Source organism: Didymosphaeria variabile (genome assembly GCF_027946475.1).
Source record: "Didymosphaeria variabile strain IMI 356815 chromosome Unknown scaffold_1, whole genome shotgun sequence".
Taxonomy (NCBI): Eukaryota; Fungi; Ascomycota; class Dothideomycetes; order Pleosporales; family Didymosphaeriaceae; genus Didymosphaeria; species Didymosphaeria variabile.
Window position 1 is genome coordinate 1271338 of NW_026611620.1, and position 20543 is coordinate 1291880.

The 20543-nt window shown below is 54.3% G+C and overlaps 7 protein-coding genes across 7 annotated transcripts; 3 read left to right on the forward strand and 4 right to left on the reverse strand.

The window, feature by feature from the left end:
* Nucleotides 1–519: 519 nt before the first annotated feature.
* Nucleotides 520–2271, forward strand: REI1 (pre-60S factor rei1; the record flags this gene model as incomplete). Its single annotated transcript, XM_056209221.1, has 2 exons — nt 520–635; nt 690–2271. 2 exons carry the CDS (start codon nt 520–522, stop codon nt 2269–2271), a joined length of 1698 nt encoding a protein of 565 aa, XP_056076043.1.
* A 3270-nt stretch (nt 2272–5541) lies between these two features.
* On the reverse strand, nt 5542–7044 carry HAA1 (transcriptional activator haa1; the record flags this gene model as incomplete). Its single annotated transcript, XM_056209222.1, has 2 exons — nt 5542–6911; nt 6966–7044. 2 exons carry the CDS (start codon nt 7042–7044, stop codon nt 5542–5544), a joined length of 1449 nt encoding a protein of 482 aa, XP_056076044.1.
* Nucleotides 7045–9133: 2089 nt separating this feature from the next.
* N0V89_000399 (uncharacterized protein) lies at nt 9134–11779 on the forward strand (the record flags this gene model as incomplete). Its single annotated transcript, XM_056209223.1, has 5 exons — nt 9134–9526; nt 9577–9689; nt 9778–10146; nt 10383–10825; nt 10944–11779. The coding sequence occupies 5 exons, from the start codon at nt 9134–9136 to the stop codon at nt 11777–11779; spliced, it is 2154 nt and encodes a 717-aa protein (XP_056076045.1).
* A 1292-nt stretch (nt 11780–13071) lies between these two features.
* Nucleotides 13072–14343, reverse strand: N0V89_000400 (uncharacterized protein; the record flags this gene model as incomplete). The annotated part of the gene is made up of 4 exons (XM_056209224.1): nt 13072–13311; nt 13363–13467; nt 13521–14252; nt 14308–14343. The coding sequence occupies 4 exons, from the start codon at nt 14341–14343 to the stop codon at nt 13072–13074; spliced, it is 1113 nt and encodes a 370-aa protein (XP_056076046.1).
* Nucleotides 14344–16314: 1971 nt separating this feature from the next.
* Nucleotides 16315–17235, reverse strand: N0V89_000401 (uncharacterized protein; the record flags this gene model as incomplete). Its single annotated transcript, XM_056209225.1, has 1 exon — nt 16315–17235. One exon carries the CDS (start codon nt 17233–17235, stop codon nt 16315–16317), a length of 921 nt encoding a protein of 306 aa, XP_056076047.1.
* A 756-nt stretch (nt 17236–17991) lies between these two features.
* Nucleotides 17992–19711, forward strand: N0V89_000402 (uncharacterized protein; the record flags this gene model as incomplete). The annotated part of the gene is made up of 2 exons (XM_056209226.1): nt 17992–18182; nt 18241–19711. 2 exons carry the CDS (start codon nt 17992–17994, stop codon nt 19709–19711), a joined length of 1662 nt encoding a protein of 553 aa, XP_056076048.1.
* Nucleotides 19712–19855: 144 nt separating this feature from the next.
* On the reverse strand, nt 19856–20445 carry N0V89_000403 (uncharacterized protein; the record flags this gene model as incomplete). Its single annotated transcript, XM_056209227.1, has 2 exons — nt 19856–20188; nt 20245–20445. The coding sequence occupies 2 exons, from the start codon at nt 20443–20445 to the stop codon at nt 19856–19858; spliced, it is 534 nt and encodes a 177-aa protein (XP_056076049.1).
* Between the last annotated feature and the right edge of the window lie 98 nt (nt 20446–20543).

The following is a 20543-nucleotide window of genomic DNA, read 5'->3' on the forward strand; positions in this document are numbered from 1 at the left end:
TGTTGCACGGCAACGAGGGGCTATGCGGTCGCGGTGGGAGAGTTGATGTGTGTGTAAACATGGCGTGGTCGTGTCTCCATTATTCTGCGCGCAGTGACCAGCCCATGCGAACGTTGACGCGCTGCGTATCGACGTGGGCCGTGTTGGCCGCCGGGGCGGTAGGGCTGAGGGCAGGCAGTAAGGTTCACCCATTTTACCCTAGCTCTTCGCTTGTCAATCTTGTTGTGGTTTGGCCTCTTGGCCGAATTGAGGCGAAAAACGTCACCAACCTGCCCTCCAAACAGTCGTCCCGGGGCAACTCACGCAGCCAACAGCAATTCCAGACGCCTCTGTCCCGTTTGGTAAGCGCACAGTGACCGCGATTACACGGCGAGGCTTGCTTATTAGAAAAAATCTTGGCCCTGTGCTTGTTGCAACCCGAATTTTGCCCACCGACCCCACTTAGAATTTCCATAATACCCTTCTTTCTGCGCGCCTGCACCACCACACCTCACATACACCTGCGCATACCCCGGCACCATGGCGACTCAGGCAGCTCCCTCGGTGCAGTCCACGCACCCCTTCACATGCAACACCTGCCAGGTCGCCTTCAGGTCCAGTGAGCTGCAGCGGGCGCACATGCAGACCGACTGGCAGTAAGTGCCCCGCCAACGCTGAATCAACGCATACATAGATACTGACCACGACAGCCGCTACAACCTCAAGCGCCGCGTTGCCTCCCTCCCACCGCTCTCCTCCGAAGTCTTCACCGACAAGGTCCTCGCCAACAAGGCATCGGCCGCCGCCACCGCCGCCAAAGCCTCGTTTGAGAAATCCTGTGCCGCCTGCCAGAAGACGTACTACAGCGAGAACGCCTACAACAACCACCTCAACAGCCAGAAACACAGGGCAAATGTCGCAAAGGCCGGTCTCGATGACACTGCCTCAGTCACCGGCTCCGTCATGAGCTCCGCCTTCAGCTTGGGCGAATCTATGGCGTCGACCGCAGATTCTGAGGCTACCGAGCTAGATCCGGAGGCGGAGAGGGACTTCTCTGAGGTGGTCGACGGCATCAAGAACACAAACCTCGACGCCGCCGAGCCCGTTTCGCGTCGCCCTACACGACCCCACCAGTCACGAGCTACGGATAAGCCCGACCACCCATTGTCCCCGACAGCCACCAACGGAAGCGCAAAAGAGGAAGACACGTCTTCAGTCGCATCTAGCAACAAGATACAAACAGACCCTGTTCAGGATTGTTTGTTCTGCAACTACCGCTCCCCCAATTTCTCGCTCAATCTGCACCACATGGGCCGCCACCACGGCATGTTCATCCCGGAGAAAGAGTTCCTCGTCGAGCCCGAGAGCCTCATCAAGCACCTGCACGCCAAGATCTACGAACAAAATGAATGTCTGAAATGCCATAAGCACGCACACTCTGCACATGGCATTCAGACTCACATGCGCGACCGAGGCCATTGCATGATCGGGTTCGAGACCGACGAAGAGCTGGTGGAGATTGGCGAGTTCTACGACTTCCGAAGCTCGTATCCGGACGCGGACCGGTTCCAGCAGATGGAGCAAGATATGGATTCGGATGACTCTACGTCTACGGCGGGCGGCGGTGTTAAGCTGGGCGCAGCACGGAAGACGGTCACCAGAACCGAAGATGACGATGCTGTCATTTCGGGAGAAGAGGAAGACGAGGGCTGGGAGACGGACAGCACCGTATCGAGTGTGCCCACAGACGAGATCACCGCTGTCCCGATCGACCGTACTCACCGCCATAAGGATCTCAACAAGTCAAGACACCATGCCCATGGCGACCCTCGGCCGCACAAGAGTGCCGACGGTTTCCACTCGCATGCGCATGCTACACCAGTGGCTGTATACCACGACGACTACGAGCTCCACTTGCCGACGGGTCGCACTGCAGGCCACAGGTCGCTCAACAAATACTATCGTCAGAACCTACGCAACTATCCCGGTGTCGCTGAGCGCATGGAGGCTGCCCAACGACGCGCCATCGCAGGTGCGGCTTCATCCGACTCTGACGGAGACGGAGACGGAGACGTCGACATGGAAGATGGCGGACGTGGCCGACAGCAACTCATCACCCGCGCAAATGGCGGCCTTGGTATGGTTGGCGTGAGCGATTCGAAGAAGGCTGAGATCCGCGCTGTCGAGAAGCGGGAGCAGAAGCGGGAGCTGCGTGCAAGGACAAAGTACCAGGCTGGCAACGAGAGGCGTGCCAACTTCCAGAAGCATTTCCGCGACCACTTGCTGCAGTAAACTCTGCTTCTCCGGTTTTCTTTGTTGCGTTTCGTTTGCGGTTGCACTGCACAGCTTGTGCAGTCTATGACTTATGGATACAGCATGACTGGCGTTTTTACATGATGATAGAACGAGGAACGAGGATACCTAGCAGCGCACTCATTCGAGTGCCAGAAAATAGAAAACAAGTCATTATTTACATCAACGCTGGGCGACCACCGTCTCTAAAAAGAATCTTAATAACGCACAGTGCCTATTCTGACACTATTCAGGGCTGCACGTGCGTACGGTTGACTCGGTAAGCGGCGGCAGAAGGGATATATTGTAATTCCAATAGTGCCTGCTAGCAACAAGCTGAACTTGGTTGTGCTCAGGATTATATCACGAGCTACGTGACAGCCAAAATTACACCATAATTCGAACATTATTCTTGTGGACTAACTACTCATCAACATCACAATCACTTCAGCTCCAAGAAAACGCAACGTACGCAGCCACTGAGCACCGTTTACCAACCCGTCAGCTTGCCTTTCGTATCCAGATGCTCTCCGGACTCTGTCATATATGTTCCGATCCTGCTAATCGTCAGGTTGTGTCCCATGCAATCCAAGGGCAGAGCTTCGATCACCACCATATCTCGACCCAACCGTAAGTCCTAATTCAACACATATATAGGCGGCAGTGTTGGATAATCTGGATCACCACGACGATACGAGTGACATGCTTCCACCATGGCTCTTGATGATAAAAGGTCTTGAGATTATGACCCAGCAAGTAGGATACAGCTGCATTAGCGGTGTTGGACACTTCATGTACTGTCATTTGCTGCCCTGAGATCTGTGCGTTGACGGGGATGCGGGTAGGCGGCCGTGTATGCGAAGACATCCAGGGTCTCGTTTGCAGATGCCCGGTGTGGGATTCTCGAGATTGGCGTAGACGTTCTTATTAGCCTTGTCCGCGTATATCTTTACATATGCAATAGTATCCAGAATGTACGCCGCCATACAATACGTTAGACTGATAGGCTGAACGAAGGATTTGCTAGTTGGTCCGCATCAATCGTTCTGTCAAGCTGATCTGATATCTATCCTTGATAGTAAAGTGAGCTTTCATGAGCAAACCTCATCAACCCCAGCGATCGTCGATGGCCTGCACGCTGCGGCGCCTCCCATGCGTTGGTGGACTCGCCAGCCAGTCTGAGATACGGGTGCGCCGCAATCATGGAGGCTGCAGTAAATCTGCAACAGAAGCTTCGTCGCCTTCTAGAAGACCGTTCGTAGGATTCGGAACAGAAGTGGCCATCGCTTATTTCACCGGTGGAGTCCACGGGGTGCGCTCGCATCTGTCTCACTCAGCAGCCTCTCGGCCAATGAACGGAACAATGGCTCCGAAGAGACAGCCTTGCGATGGTGATTGTGGCGAAAGGTACAGAACTATGCAACAGTTACAAGCTTCAAAACAGGAGCATCGACAGCATCTCTCGAAGTGGTATTCGAAGCGAGGACCGGAAGGTTGGACATAGGCCGGTGAACGACTGCCGTGCGACATCAGGCAGGCAAAAGTCCGCCTCGCCCAACTCTGCGCACTCTCACGGTCCGCGTTCGTTCATGATAACCATAGCCAGATACCATTCCAAGGCTGGTGATCATTTAGCGTTCATGGTCGAATCCTGGTAGTGGCAATGGTGACGAGGCCTTCACTGCCCTGCTCCCAGTGCACGGTTCGGTGTTGTTGTTGGGGTTAGCCCTGTGGGGTGACACTGGAGGTGGGCAAATGTGGGATGCACAGCGTGGAGAAACCCACACGCCCCTGCACTCATGCACAATGTTCACAACATCTTCGAATAGAAATACCGGATTGCTTCAAGCAGCCTCTATGCGTGCTAGATACGACGGGACTATTCTGTTACGAAATCACCGATACGAATCCCACATGCAACCATTCAGACGATACGGAGGAAGCCCTGCCGTAGCTTCGCAGTGGCTTAAGCTCGCAGTATTACCACCAATCCGAGCTGCGATGACATCGGCTCTGTGGCTCATTCAGACCCTTTCGACCTTGAGCAAAGGCTACGGCGGCGTGGGCGGTAGCTTAATTCTCACGTCGCAGCCAGCACAACCTGACGAAGCTACTTATTCCTCCTCGTGATATCTGCGGTCCTGCGTGACGAAATACACGAGCGTATCGCGCTCGCATGGGGCGTAGCATCCGTCGTTAGAGCCTTATGCGAGTGAGAGATTTTCGCCATTGGAGATGCTGCGCGCTGCCCATACCGCATCCAAGCATCTCCACTCTGCGGACTGGGCAGAATAGCACGCTTCTGATTGGGTGATGCATCGGCTCCAGCAATTGAGAAAGGCTGTGCCTCGCTGCAGAGGCGATGGAGGAATGGTGATGGGAATTGAGGATGTGGAAAGCGGTAAAGTGCAGACACTGAAGCTGTAGACGCAAGGTCAGATGCCTTCCGAATGGGCTTTTCTGACAGCCATGCTGGGAGTGACGGTAGAGCAAGTCGCAATGGTGCCCAGACTCTCTCATTGCGTACGGCTTGGGAATAAAGTCTGCAATCGTCACGTCCGCGCATCTGCCGTAGCTGGCGAGCGGGCGTCGCCTCAAAAAGCAACGGACAGAGGTTTCTAGCCAGTGCCAGCCTTCCGATGACCATGATGCAGCGGTTCAAGGCCGGCGAAGGACCCTCGGCCGATCGCAGTCAATCAGGGTTCGCGAAATCTCTGCCTGCGCTTGCGTTGGCCATGTGCGGGTGACCATCGCTCGGCCGGTGACTTCGCGTCAGCCCTGCAGCTGTGGGCGAAACCCCGGCGTCAATAGCGTCAACGAAAACTCCCGAGATGCGGTGCTCTCCATGGGGTGAAGCATCAATACTGTGCAAGTCAAGGCACGACAGAAGACGGTATGACAAAAACCGATGTGGTCTATTCGAGGGACAAACGCCGATGCCCAGTCTAGGATTTTTGAGCACCCCCACCATGCATACCAAACAACCGCCCAATCTTGAAGAAACGTTATGTACGAAACGCTCGCTCGCTAAACCACCCATAGCCAACGCGAGTATCTATGAAACAAAGCCTTGAACGCGGGTAGAGAAACGTTCAGGCTGGTTTGAACTATACACAGGCGACCAACGGTCGGAAGTGGTATGTCGCCCGCTGGCGCTGGCAGACAACTTGAACTAAATTAAGGATTGACTCCAATACGTGGAAGGTGCCACAAGGCGTCATGAGTCATGGCGTCGTGAAAATACATGCTTTGGTGCCAGTCTTGGGAAGACTAGATCCAGTTTGGAAATGTAGAAGGTATGTCAAAGGTATCGAACCCAGTAAAGGCCAAGTTGGTTTGATCGAACGCCCAAGGGTCATTAGAGGCGACTTCATCAATGGGATTGGGCATAGCAATGGCTGGTGTCTCAGCATACACGTCGCCAACGGTGGATGTTGGCATGGGCGCTACAGAGCTTAAAGCTTTTGACAAATCGAGCTCTAGTCCTTGAGTTTCGGAAGCAGAGTACTGAGGAGCTGAGGTCGGCGGGCGAACCTCGTTGGGCAGCGTCGGACGATAGACGGGCATCTTGTCTTCCCAGAACAGCGTCTCACTTACAGCGGAGGCAGGTCCAATATCAGAGAACAAGCTCTGCTCTCCAATCTCGGATGGGGATGATGAGGTTGAAAGCTCAGGGGCGCTGTGCTTGGATTCACCGCTGTGAGAGATGGGTTGCACTACAGAGTCGGCAAGGTTGCTAGTATCCAAAGGTAGGTCTCCAGCGGACCACGTAGGATGAGTCAAGCCAGCAGAGGGAATGGGCCACTCGGTATCGAGATTAGAGAGACAGTCTTGCGAAGGTGAGGTCGATAGGCTTCCGTAGCCGAAGTTAGGAGTGACAGAAGCAAGGCTGTTCGACCAAGGCCATTGCGGTGCCCCGATTGCATCCGTCAAGTGCGTCTCTGTCGGAGAACAATTCTCTTGTGGGAAAGCTGCGCTTCGGTTGGCAAAAATGGACTCCTGATAATTGCTTGTGTCGAGACTGCCACTGATGGGTGTCAACGGCAGAGCGTCGATTTGTGGAGCGGCGCCCAACATGGTATAGAAGTCGCGATTTGATAGTGAGAAAGTGTCCGCAGAACGCTGAGCAGGAGCTTCTGGCTGGCTATAAGATGACGTCTTCATGTACTGCTCGAAGGCCGAGCCATGGAGGGTATGTGGGCGCGGAATCTTATAAGGCGCTCCTGAGATATGGGCCGTGTTGTTATTGCGGTGGCATGGTCGGTGATGGCCGTTCGCAAAAACAGTCAGGTTGCTCTCGGAGTGGGTTGCGGTGACCTTGGGCCTCGCTCGCACATCGTGCAGGGTCTGCTTGCTGGTGTCGAGTCTCAGGTCAGCCGGCTCTTTCTTGATGCCGCATATGCATTTAGCTCCAGAGTGGCAGCCGCAGTGGTTGTCGTGGACTGTGGCAGGATTAGAAATCTCGCCGGTGCCCTCGTCAACTGGCTGCTCACCCTTCGAATCGCCCTTGTCTTTGTGCTTGTCTTTGCGGTCGCCGCATTCACATTTGGCGTGGTGGGATTTGGACTTGCGGGCGCCACGACAGTGCTCGCATTGCTTGACTGGGCGACCCTTGGGGTTGATGTGGTGTAATTCGCGATCTGTGCGAGGCCTTAGCACATGTGCGTAGGGTTGGGACTTGTTGGGCAACGTACCAGTGTGGTTGCAGCCGCTCACGCGGTGGCCCTTGATGCAGGACTGGCAAGCATACTTCTCACCATCAATGATCGGCATGCCTTTGAGAAACTACGGCCGATTGCGGTCGTCGCACCAGGCTGGGGACAGCCGAGCGGTGTGGTGGCGCGAACTACTGCAAATGGAGCCGCACAAGAGAAGGTAGGCAGACGGCAGCCTACAGCAAGCTGCGGGAAGCCGTGCGAAGAAGGAAACAGAAGAAAGCGCAGAAAGAATATAGCAATACAGTATTTCGAAGGGGTATCTCCCAATGGTAGAAATGGTGGGCTGGTTGGACGACACCGTGAACACCGCAAAGACGCCGACGAGGGTGGAGTGGAGAGGTTGGGGGCGAGAGTTAGAGGAAGAAGAGACCGAGCACAGAGCCGTGAGGCGCTGGCCGTAAAACGCGAGTTCTTTCTGGGCGTGGGGAGGCCAAAACGGCAGATTTGTGTGGTTAACGTTGGGGAAGTGTCTGGAGAACAGGATCGAGTGCGGCGAGGAAAGGCCTAAGTAGACACTTACGCGACGACCCGCTCGTTGCGCTGGAGCGATGCTGCATGGGGGAAGAAGACTCGCTCTCGCATGCGCACGGGCCCACCGATGCTTTTGCTCTACGATGATGAGCATCGAACCCTGCTGCTGCATCTGCGGGCTGTTTTGGCTAGCTGCGCACGAAGCCGGCGTGGGACTCGACGGTCGCCCTGGTGCGGGCGCCTTCACCGCTGCGCTGCCCTCGCGCTGGTCGCCTGCCGACGCCGATGCGATGCGATGCCACGGCGACGACGACTGGCGCTGGCGCTGGCCGCCACATCGCCCTCTGCCCTCCAGGCACGCGGTGCGTCTCTCCGCGACTTGTTACGGCGCAACTCGCTGTCGCCTCGTCTCACTCTGGCTGCCGACGGCCCTGGCCCGTTGCCAAGTCGATGATCGTATTGTGTGCAGCTATAGTGCCCAGCGGGACATGAGCCGCCTGAGCACGACCCTCACTTTCAGGTACATTGCCAGCTGTCTGCTGCTTGCGCAATCGCATCGCAGTCGGGCCTGCTCGAGCAGCTGCCGCATCGGACATTTGCAGTTGTGATTTTGATCGACAAGTGCCACTGTGTGCAGCTTCCAGCTCGAAACGCCCGCTCAGTCACCTGCCGCGGCGCTCGCGCCCAGTTGAGCATGCCACGGTGCTTCTTCGCAGTCTCGGGGCGGCTTCGTTGTCGTGGCATTCGAGACGGCCGGGCGTTGCGTTTGGCATCTGCTGCATGTTTCCGTGGGGTAGGCTGGACTCTGGTGGGAGAACGCCAACAGTGGCACGAATGATCGGATGGCCGACTCGTGAAAGCTTCAACATCCAGGGCCCTTTTGGTAGACTACATATCGACATGTGAGGCGGCTGGGCATGCACTCGCCTCTGCAACCCGTACTGCATTCTTCCAATAATCGAGTGCGATGGCAGATCTCGTCGGAAGCATGTGTGATGCAGCAGCACCGGCCCCATCGCCCTTCGACCGAGCATGCCATACTCATATTATTGCAGCTGCGGATAAGGCTTCGAACGCGTCCAACACTCTCATGCGAACTTTGGCTACAGAGCAGATGTTCTCAGAGTCGCCAGAAGCCACGGTGTGTTATTACCACTTCACCCACCGAGGAGCGGACAGAGGCGCATTGTCGGTGCAGCAGCAGCGTGTGTGTGGGCGCCAGGCACGCATCCACCACCGCCTTCTGGCAATCCATCACAGCCGGCGTCTGTCTTGCGGAGCGGGTGCATCTGGTGTGTTGATCTTCTCGTCCGCAGGGTGCAAGCGCACTGGGGGCTTCTCGGAAGCTCAGGTTTGTCCGAACTGCGACCACATGGAACTTCATGAATCTCAGATCTGCATGCAAACCAGCCTAACGGAACAGTATGGAAGCTTTCACGGCTCGTAGCAATGACCATGCTGTCGCCCGCTTGCCCACTGCTTCTGGATGTTCTTCCTGTGCCTGCGACGCTAGTGCCGAAGAACGTAAAGCGGCTCAAAACCCTCGGCCTCTGCTGCACGTCCTCGTTCGCAACACCACCCGCGTCGCGCCGTCTCCAGCTCCCCCGCTGCCGCTCGAGTGAAGGCCGCGCAGCTTCGCATCGCCCACTGCCGACCGCGCGACTCCTCCCACAATGGCCTCGACGGCTCCGTACGGCGACGCGGAGGAGAAGCAGGGCGGAAGCTCCAACATGTTCGTGAACCAGAATGGAGGCACGCCACCTCAGCAGCAGCAACCGCAGCACATACCCACCGATCCCGAGCTCCAATTGCGCGAACAGCTGCAGATGCATCAGGGCAACGACATGATGCACCAGGCTCCCCACTTGCAGCAGATGGGCGCCACGAACGCGATGCACCACCACTTCCAGACGCCGCCGCGCCCGGTACACTCGCCGCAACACATGGCGCAGTCTGCGCAGTCGGTCATGGGCATCGACGACCACAACGCGTTTGTCGATCACGACGGCGCAACGCGAAAGCGCTCAAAAGTCTCGCGGGCGTGCGACGAGTGCCGGCGCAAGAAGGTACGTGTGCTGTCTGTGTCGCCCACGGTCGCGCATCTGACCCGGCGTAGATTCGATGCGATGCGACCAGCGAAAACGGTCCGGAATCATGTTCGAGTTGTAAGCGCACTGGCGCGCGGTGTCAGTTTAGTAGACAGCCGATGAAGCGCGGGCCGAGCAAAGGGTGAGTGTTAATCCGCTCCGTTCCGTCGAGTTGTTCCGATCGAGCAGAAGGGCAAGATCCAAGTATACACAACTGACACGTCGCGAAGCTATATCAAGGAGCTAGCTGATCGGTTGAATTCGCTCGAAAATCAAATCCAGCAGCCGCAAGCCCAACCTGCAAATTATGACTTTGTCCCTATCGACCAGGGCTTGGATGCTCCATCCCAATTTTCAAGAAAACGCACCTACTCAATGTCTGAGAACTTCGGAGAACCGTATAGCCGTCCAAGCTGGTCTGGACAAGACCGCGGTACATACATCACCGAAGATCCCTCAGCCCTCCCTTTACTGACTCGTGAAGAACAACCCTTGAACGGCGCCAACGACAGTAACAACAACAATCGACGCGTTTCCTTTACAGAGTGGACATTAGTTGGGAGCCTCATCACGGGGTCCAATGAGGCCATCATCAAAGCGTAAGTCTGAGTCTTGTTGATTTGCCAGTTACTCGTCGGGTAACGCAATATTCTCAGCGTGATAGCTAGTCTGACCTTTACTGACTGTTCAACAGATACTACAATACCATGCATTCGACTTTGCCTCTTCTCTCCTCGGAATCATCCGCATTGAACCGCCTTACGCACTGTCCATCCAAATTGAGAGAAGCACTCTTCCTGGCACTAGAGTGCAGCATCCGCTCGTCCGCACCAAGATCGTTGCCACCCTCCGAAACCAGCGTCAATGAAATGCTGCACCATTGCTTCGACGTTGTGGATGCAGCGAAGTATACTCTGGACGATTCAGACCACGCTCGCCAATTCTTCAATAACCTGGTGTACTGCCAGTCCCTCGTCTTACTTTTCATCGCTTCAGATCGTCCCAAACCAGGAACTGTCGGTAATTCTGCCGAACTGCTCGGCAGAATCGCTGGCGTTGTTACTGAGATCGGACTCGATGACGCAAAAACCCTCGCATCCCTCCGCGAGCAAGATCTAGAGCTATACCAAGCCGCTCGCCAAACGTTTTGGGTGGCTTTTACATTGGATAGATTTCACGCTTCCAGCAGGTCCAAGAATCTCATGCTACCTATACATGAAGGCTCGCCATCCCGAGAGGATCACAAGCTGCTCGGCGAGGAGGCTTATCATCTTGTTCGTAAGTAGACATGCTTTCCTGCTCAGTCACCATGGTGTCAGACCGCCAGTCTGAACGGCACGCGTATTTCATGCGTCTTTAATCATGTTTCTAGGTTTATGCTAACCTCACCGTGTAGGCGCAGCAGATATCGCCGGTCAAGTGGCTTCTATCTCAAGGGCTGGCAATGTTCCTGAGCTCGACCCTGCCTCACCATTTGCGTTCGCAGCGCTAAGTGTAACATCACCTGCAACCAAGTATTTGAATGGCCAACTCTCGCGCTTCCGAGAGTCAATCGAAATCAGCAACCTCCCTAGCAATGCCTCCCCATACCTAGCTTATCAGTATCTCCGTGTGTTTGTTACACGATTATCCAACTACAGTTCTTCTGTAGAGTTGTTTTCTCTCACGAAGGACCTTCTTCGAAACCTTGCGAATCCGCGAGTCACACCGCTCCACCACATCTTCGCCAGTTTGGTCGCCACCACTCTCGGCGATCTCTCGGATCGATTGGAAACCCAAATTGAGGCCCATGCCGCTATGAAAGAAATGGCCGACGGACTAGCAAACGAACACATTATCAACGCGAGCAGCGACAATCTTGGTTGGGATGCGGCAATACGGGACCTCTTGCATCAAAAGAAGGGCCCCAATCCCTCACACAGCGCTCCCGAACAGACAAGCCCTTCCCAACATCTGGCTGGTCTTCAACATCTCGCCGCGGCCGCGGTGGGCGAGCGTGAGGGTGCCGATGCTCGTCCAGCGAGCAGCGGCAATGCGATATCTGCCTCGACTCCATCAAAATTCGACAACGATGTCTCCGCCGCCATTGCGGCCGCCAATGAAGCAGCAAAAGCTCAAGCGCAAGCACAAGACAATGCCCCAGTCGCCCAACAGCGTGTTCAATCCCCTGCCACTGGAGGTAACGGGAATTCTTACGAAACAAATTCGCTGGTCAAAGATGATGCCTTTTAAGTCTGATCTTCTTGGCTCGCTGCCTTTCCTTTCCGTCCCTATACTAATCCGTTGTAATACGTTCCTCAACCCGTGTAGGGCTTTCATGGTCAATTCGAGATATTGTGAGATCATGCGGGACGAGTACATCTAGTCTCGTGAGAAACGCAGGAGTTAGTAGGGATATCTATCTTTCGTTCGGAGGTTATACCCACGTTCTTATTAAATTATCTGGTATCTTGGTCTGGTCGAACGCGATGAATGGCAACGCCGTGGAGATGATATGGTTCTGGATGGAAGTCGAGTATTCTGTCTTATGCTAGGATTGGAAATACAATAACATTTGAACCAGCTCTTACGCTACCGTGGGATACGGCCATATCACATCAGGTTATAACTTTGAACACGTATTGTAGGATGAGTTACCCTAGGCTATACTATAGCTACTCAGCCTGCAGCCGACTATCTAATGTCCCGACATAGGGAGCTGAGAGTCTGGCACTATTCATGTTCGGTTTTTTATGTCGCTCACTATGTTCACCTGTTCTCTAATTACGTTCCCGGCTTCACTCACTTCTATCGCTCACACCCAGCCTCCCGCTTTCCCGCCTTATTCACCTTCATAACACAATACGCTCTTCTTATTGTTCCTCGAATTCTCCAAAGTGACTAACGTGAAGCCATGATTGCGCGCAGCCTACAAATACTGCGAATTCTGCTTTTCTTCTACTTCCAGACAGTTTCATCCTTTCCTACTCTCAAAACCTTTCCCAGCTTATTGCTCCAAGCTTCACTTCTACATCAAAAATCAAGTTACCCAAGATGCATACCACAATCCAAACCACTTTCTTCGGTCAGGCCCGCCTGCGCCCCTCGCTCATGACTGAGCGTGAATACACAAAGGAGTGCGAGAAAGCGCTGATCGCGCTTGGAAATTTCCATCCACACCACATCCGCATCCGGGTTTTGGGACCAGACCCCCTTCGGCTACCTTCAGCTCAAGGAAAGAAGCGCAAATCGTACGACGCTGACGGCATCGAGCCGATGGTCCAACATCAAGAAGTCCACGATCTCCGCGAAGAAGCATCAAGAAAACCTTCCACTCAACATGGACGTGGACGACGGCCTCTGGACTGGCTTGACGCAACCACTCATCGAGCACTGGATGGAGAACCTCATGCGGGCGTGAGGTTCGGGAGCGACGCAAGCTGGTCTTGTATCTACTCATGCACTTTTACCACAAGAACCGTTTTGTATGATAGACTGCCTACACCAGAGATAATGTATGTTGAGCTGGTCTCCTTTTGTATCTACTACAGTCGAGCTTGGCGCTCAACCAATGTATAATACCGCGGCGCAAGCCTCATGCGGATTCTCTCCCCAAATACAACCAACAAGCCTGCTGTGCTACTGACGACGAATGAAATAACCCCACTAAGGATGAACATGTTTTGTAGATTCATCGCAGTCATCCACGGCGTGACGCTGAACGGTAGTGCGATGCTGACGGCGTTCCGAATGAAGGTTATCGCGACGAAGGATGGGCCGGTCAGCTAGGTGTGTCATGTCAGTATGTGTGGTCTAAGGGAGAGCGAATGCAGTACCTCGATATAGCAGTCGATGACCATAGTCAGCGAAGCGTCGCTAATAGACCCGAGGCCGAAGCCAAAGAGAAGACCGCCGATAGAGGGGTAGACCCAGTGGGCGCCCTGGACACTACTTAGCACTCACGAGATTGAGAGCATGGCTCGAGGTTACATACCCGTTGTATAAAGTAACCGAAGAGGACAAGGCCAACAGCCTGCGCGATAATGGACGGAATGAGCGTGTACAAGCGGAACTCGGGCTCGAAATAGCCCTTGTTGCGCTTTGCGAGCCAGACGACGGCACGATCGCCCAACACGCCGCTGTAGATGGAGCCGATAAGGTTGCCAATCATGGGGCCGATGCCCAGGTAGCCAAGCCCGGCAGCATTCATATTGTAAGGAGGGGCCGAGAAGACGATGGAGATGATGGTGGCGAGAAGAGTGAGCCAGACGACTCCTTGTGCCCACTGGAAGCCCGTAAAGATGACGTGCGGAAGCATTATGAGAACGAGGGCCGGTGTGTAGAAGAGTCTCCAGAGGGACTCGTCGGTGGGGGTAATCCATTGAAGACGCTGGCGTTTGGAGCGCATGGGGATGGTTCTGTCGACGTACTTCTCCCCAGCAGTGAAGAGTAGCGGTTCTGAAGTGGTTACTTCGGTGGCCAGTTCCATGGCGGCCTCATTGGTGGCGACTTTATCAAGATCCTGCTTTGGGTGTGGTACGACATCGTCGTTGTTCGTAGAGGTTTGGCGTGACAGCCCCTCGACACAAGCCGTATACTTGGTTTCTTCGTAAGAGACTAGAAATAGAACGAACAGTAGGGTGTTGAAAGCGGCAAGAGTCAGATATGACACTCGCCATCCCTGGTTGACTGCCTGTACGCCAGCAGGTATCACTGTGAGAAACGACTGTCAATGAATGTCAGCTACCGTATAAAAAATGATAATGCGTGCCAACACTTACTCCAATCATTACGGCTGTAAGGTAGAAGGCGTTCATGGTTCCGCGTTGGTGAACAAAAAATAGGTCAGCAACCTGGCTTTAAATTAGTGATTTACAATCCCAGTGACGCAGGCACACGTACTGTCATCAGAGCTATAGTCTCGTTGGTTGCCCCCGCTAAGCCGGAAATGAGATTGGTGAGATAGAGTTCAGCCGCTGTGTTCATCTTTGCCGACCACCACGACGAGATAGCCATGACGGCTGTGGAAAGCACATAGGTGGACCTGCTCCCGTACTTTTTAGTGAAGGGAATGCAGAAGACGCAGCCCAAGGCCAGTCCCACGAAATTGACTGAGACCGCATTGTTGAGTTCTGCAAGGGTCACATTCATGTCAGGACCCATCAGCTGCCAAAAGTTGATCTGGGTCGATAGCCTTCCACTGGGTAAGCATGTGCGCGCAGAAGGGACCACAAAGAAGCGTACGTGGTGAAAATAATGACCGTGTTCGCCAGAACAAGCCCATAATTGTACGCTTTACGCCATGGAGTCCAGTTCTGATGAATGCTTGTCAGTTTGCTCGCACCACCAGGGCCGAGATCCACAAACGCGTACCAAGGGGTTATTGGGATTGGAGTCTGGTTGTGGCTCGAGTATGATTTTTTGGTTTCGCTGGGAAACCTCTCCGGCTGGTATCGCTTCGTCAGCTCTAATGCCTCAACGACTCAGTATGACTGTGTTCCATACGTTTGATGAGTAGGAAAGTTCCAGGAGGCAGACGATTGCCATGTTCATCGAGCCGCGCTTCGATGTGATGGCTCATGTTGGACAACGATATTGATGATGGGAGAGAAATGTTAGATTTTAATGCCACATAAAATGGCTATGGCGAGAACCCCACAGAAGGAAAGGCAGTATGCTGTGTCAAGGACTGGGACGGCGACGTACAATCTTCTATATTCATACAAGTCTTATCGTACAAGTGCGTATGGGCTAGTGTGAGGGGTCTAGGGGTGCGTCGGCCTGCTCGATTGGGATAGCCTGGAGCAGGGTCAAAGCTGTGACCAAAACATCGGGTGCAAGTCTACCGACGAATTTATCAATTGAGATCCGACACTCCTTGTTTCTAAGTTACCCACACTCTCTTTTGAAGTCAAATAGTCTTTTTGATGAACGTTGGAAGATGGCGCTGAAGATTTGCTGGGGTAAGCCAACACAGCACGGAACGATGCGCGAGACACAACCTCTAACCTGTCCAGATTCTAAGGCAGTTTCGTCTGTGGCGGAAACGATAAGCCTTGCATTTGCTTCTGATCCCCTTATCTCTTGGCTTCGTCCAGCCGGCCCATCATGGGCAGATCTTGACACGCCGTCCGTTAGGTGGCAGCAAAGACGAGTCCTCAGGGCTGTTGCCGAATCGACGGTATACGCGATAGTTGCAACACCGCAGATTGGAGCCAATGCAATGCACGAAGGAGACATTCAAACACGAAACGCTGAACACATATCAACACATCGAAATACAACCTACGCGGCGGTCGCAATTGTCCACCCACCAGAGCCAAGGTTTTGCAGCTTTCAACGACCAATATTACGTTTGTGGTTATCATTGCTGGACTTCTTTCGACCTGCCCTTGATGGGGCTTCAGATATGCAGGTATGTGAGATAGTCGATATAATAGCCCGACCTAACCTTTACATGGTAGCGAGTGACGATGATGCTAGACAATCATGCGGCAGGAAGATCCCTTATCGAAGTAGGAGGCCCGGCGCACTATATTGAGGTCGTGGCGGTAAGACCTGATCATCAAGGTCAAGGTCTGGGAGGAAGAATGATGAGACATATTCTATCGGACATTGGGTCGATGCCAGTTTTCTTGGAATGTACAGATGAGAGCAATATCAAGTTCTACGAGAGGTTCGGCTTCTCTGTGGTCAAGCAGACAGAACTCGCGATTAGCGAGTCAGAGAAAACAGAAGCTGTTACGATTTGGCTGATGCTCCGAAAATGAAGATGATAGGTAGGAATACTAGAGTAAAGCTATCTCGAGGCCCTTGCGTTTTGCGGCATCATCAAAGTCAAAATCATGATTATCATGTGCCCAGGCATCTTGAAGGATCTCCAAGACGTGTTTTGTGTTATTGATTTTGTCGTTCGCCATGGAGATAGTGAAGAAATCCAGGACAACCTGTTTCCAGTTGGGCCACCTGTGCATGTACGTTACGTGCATGCCTGCAACAAACACTGGGTATACAAGGGCATTCGTAACGAGCAGTTGGCTTTCTGCAGGAGTGGACACGCTCCGCTGCACAGAGTCAATGTTTGCAATCAGTCGATTCACAAGAATCGTGCGATCCGGTACACTCCACAACTTAGTCACGGGAGCAGTTGTGGGGTTGAGTGTCCGATGGAGACGAAGGGCCACGAGCACGCCAGCCAATCGATAGGCTTCCCACAGTAGGCACTGCGCAGACTCTCCCAGTTCCCCGGGCCAGAGCCAGAAGCTATCGATGCTATCTGGGTCCTCAATGCGAGCGAAACAGTCGAGAAGAGATCGTGGGAGCCCAGACACGGGCTCGACTCCAGGTTTGAGGCTGTTTGTGTTGGCCTGATAGGCTCTGAACCTTCGCCAGATATGCCGACATGGCAAAGGCCGGCCCAATTGATAGGTGGGAAGGTCCATGACACCGGCCACCTCGATGGCATGAGAGGTGTAGGCGGACAGATTGCGAAAGCCAATAGTCTCCTGAGGGGCAATAAACAGATCGTCTAAGTGGTCGATGTGAATGGTCCACGGGGTGCCTTGTACGATGCCGACAGTACAGAGCAGAAGCCCTGCAGCGAGCGTGCCTTCATTGAAGCTACCTGCACTCTCTGCCAGCTCGGCGCGGAAAGCTGTCAGCCCGATGTCGTAGAAATGGTGGAAGACGCTACCCAGGTCGTCGAGCATAGCCTGGCAGGCAACACACAGATGATAGAAGGCGCGCGACAGGCGCGAAAGATCTGCGACGAAAGGCGCAAGCGGAGCTTCGTCGAGCTTGGTACTAAACAGAAAGCGGTGGCCAGATGCCAGGACTGCGAAGCAGGGTGAGCGAGAGACGAAAGGGCTCGGACGGCAGTTGAGGGGTGCTGACACTGTGCAAGCAGCTGCTGGGCAACATCGCGCTGGCGGCCCTTGGGCTGGACACGCACGGCGGGCGCTGCGAGGGCGGTTGCATGACGGAAGCGGCCGCGCGAAGCAACGCCTACATCCCACTGCAGTGTTGTCGTGTAGCCTGCGCAGGGCACGCCGCGCGTCACGCATCGCCCGCAGGCCGGCCGGGCCTCATCGCACTTGCGCCTGATGCGCTTGCAGGTCGCGCAGGCGCCGCGAGAGCGAGTCGCGGGGGCCTCAGGGGAGGCCATCGAGCTCCATGGAGATGGACGTGTATGGTGTTGAGCGGAATCGCGCTCTTAATGCAGCAGCTCGACGCGCCTAACCCCAGACGCAGGTCCCGCCCGCGTATCTTATGCGGGGTAACGGTGCCGCTTATCTCGCGCTATGGACCCTGGCTTGCAGCCGCCTCCAGTGCGTCGACCTGCCACAATCGGTCGTCGTTTTGGTCAAGGCTTCATCTCCAGCCGTCACCATGCTCCGTCATCGCATACACGCCGCCATGCTAAGTACCAGCAACACCCGTCTGCGCCGCGACAGCGTCGCCGCCCAATGTCTTTCCAAAACCCCAACGGCTACTGCACCGCCGACATCACGGGCCTCGGCCGCGTCCAGGGTCGCCAATATCCCAACCGTGTCCGTCAATTTCGAGGCATCCCGTATGCCACCTTGTCCAAACGCTGGACTCGTTCATGCCTGAAGACGACGTGGGAGCCGGGCGTCTTAGACGCGACTCAATACGGGTAATCATGTCCAACCCACACGCACACAACTGCCGAAGTTTCTGACCACGCTGGCCAGGCCATCATGCCCCAACCCATCCTTTGACATGGACCCGAGCGACCCTGATCCTATGGTTCCTGTCCCGGCAGCCGCCCATCATACCTGGCCCCTCACTGATGAAAGACACGCCCTTGTCCTGAACATCACTGCACCTCCAACGACGGACAAGCCCCTTCCTGTTTTTGTCTACATCCACGGCGGCTCTCTTCTCTTCGGGGGCTCTCATCTTCCCATTTTTGACTGCGTCAACCTCGTCACCCACAGCATGGCTCTCGGAAAGCCCATGGTCGCCGTCACCATCAACTACCGCGTCGGTCTGGGGGGCTTTCTTGCTAGCAAGTGCATCAAAGACGAGCTCGCAGCCGACGGTTACGCGGGCTGCGGCAATTTTGGTCTTACGGACCAGCAGGTAGCCTTTGACTGGATCCAACGATACATTTCGTTTTTCGGGGGTGATCCAGACAATGTGACGGCCGTAGGAGAATCCGCCGGTGGTATTTCTGTCAGCCATCAACTACTGTCTGCTCGGCCTCCTGTCTTCCACCGCGCTATCTGCATGTCCGGTCTGGCGTGTTCCATCCCGGCGTGGACGCTCGAAGAGCACGAGAAACAATTCCAAGCAACATGTGCCCATTTTGGAATAGATTCTACGCAAGTAAATGCCCTCGAGTCCCTTCGCGGAGTTTCCGAGCAGGATGTCGCGGATGCCAGTGCGGCTATTTTCGGTTTGCCACTGGGATCAGGTACCGGCAACCCTTGTTATGATGGCTGGTTCCACGCGGTCGACCCAAGAGTCCTGCATGGCGCACCCACCTGGCTTCGCGGCTACATGCTCGGCGACACGTATCATGAGGGCATCATTTTCCATGAGAGCATCCTTGACGATGACTATAGTTTCATTTGCTCTACTTTGGCTCAACACCTGGAAAGCGCAGAGCAGGCTGAGCACGTTCTCACGCTTTACGACATCTTTCCCAATCTTTCTGATGATACTCTCGTATCTCGCTTAGAGCATTTGGCTGGCGATCTCGTCTTCAAGATTCCAAATTACGCCACTGCTGCCTCTTCCAAAGTTCTTCAGGAGCAAGGCCAGCTGTTCAAGTACCACTTCGATCAACGCTCACGCCTTGACAACTATTTGAAAAACACGGCTTACCATGCCCACGAACTATTATACCTCTTTCTCAATCTCAACAACCAGCTGGATTCCGCGGAGAAAGTAATGGCATATGCCTTTGCGGAAGCATGGATCAAATTCGCAAACGGAGAATCGCCCTGGCCAACTGGCGCCACAGACTGGATGGTCTGGGGCCAAAACAGCAACTTTGGAGTTCAAACAGAGGAAGAAGACGAACAAATTAGGCGCTATTCGCGATTCAAAGCAATCTTGAGCCTTGGGGACGGACATACGTGGCTGAAGTTATTACGGGGTGTAGATGATATCGTAAACAAGAGGATGAGGACGGGAGTATCGAAGGCTAAGGCTTAAGTAGACCAAAGACCATCATGCATGATAGTGCGTGTTTCATGGTATCAGATAGGTCAATTGTGACTTCTAATGTGTACAGCACTCAGCCTATTCGGAGGAAAGACATCATTGCTCATTCATACAATCAGGATAATGGTAAAGACCTTATCGAGAGGCTTTTGCCACAACATCCTCCGGGCTCTTATCAGCAAAATTCGTCAAGTGATACGCATCCAGCACGATCGTCTCGCCCTCGCAGACCAACACCCCAAAGGAGACAAGCCCATTGAGCCAATTGTAAGGGCCTTGACCAGCCTCAATGCGCACACGTGTGAAAAACTCTACATCGTCCTGTGTCACTGTACGTGGCGGAGCTTGAGTCTGATCCGACTGAGCGTACGCCGTGCCGGGGCCGGGGCGGTACAATCCCGCACTTTCGATGTAAAGATAGTGGCCGTCATTAGTCTTGGCAACGTAGCGGGCATCAAGTTTCATGGACTGTACAGTTTGTCTTTAGAAAAAGGAAGGCGGGAATCTGCGCTGGAGCGGCCTACATGTGTACCCTCGACCACCTGGGCCCAATCAGCGCCGCCCGGTAGGATTTCAGCCTCGATATTTGGCCCGCGGATTTGGCCTGACAGGATGTTAACAATGCTGCGGATCCAGCCTGTTTTGTGTGGAGCGCCGACGTCGAATTCTTCTTTTGCGACTTGACATTGCATGCGATAGAGGAAGCGGAATTGGGGCTGGCGCATGGCCGTGAAGGCGGGGAACAGGTCGTTGCCGGGAGATGCCATAGGAATTGGTCCGAAATACTGTTAGTATAGGTCCGGGTTGCAGTGATTGCGACCTT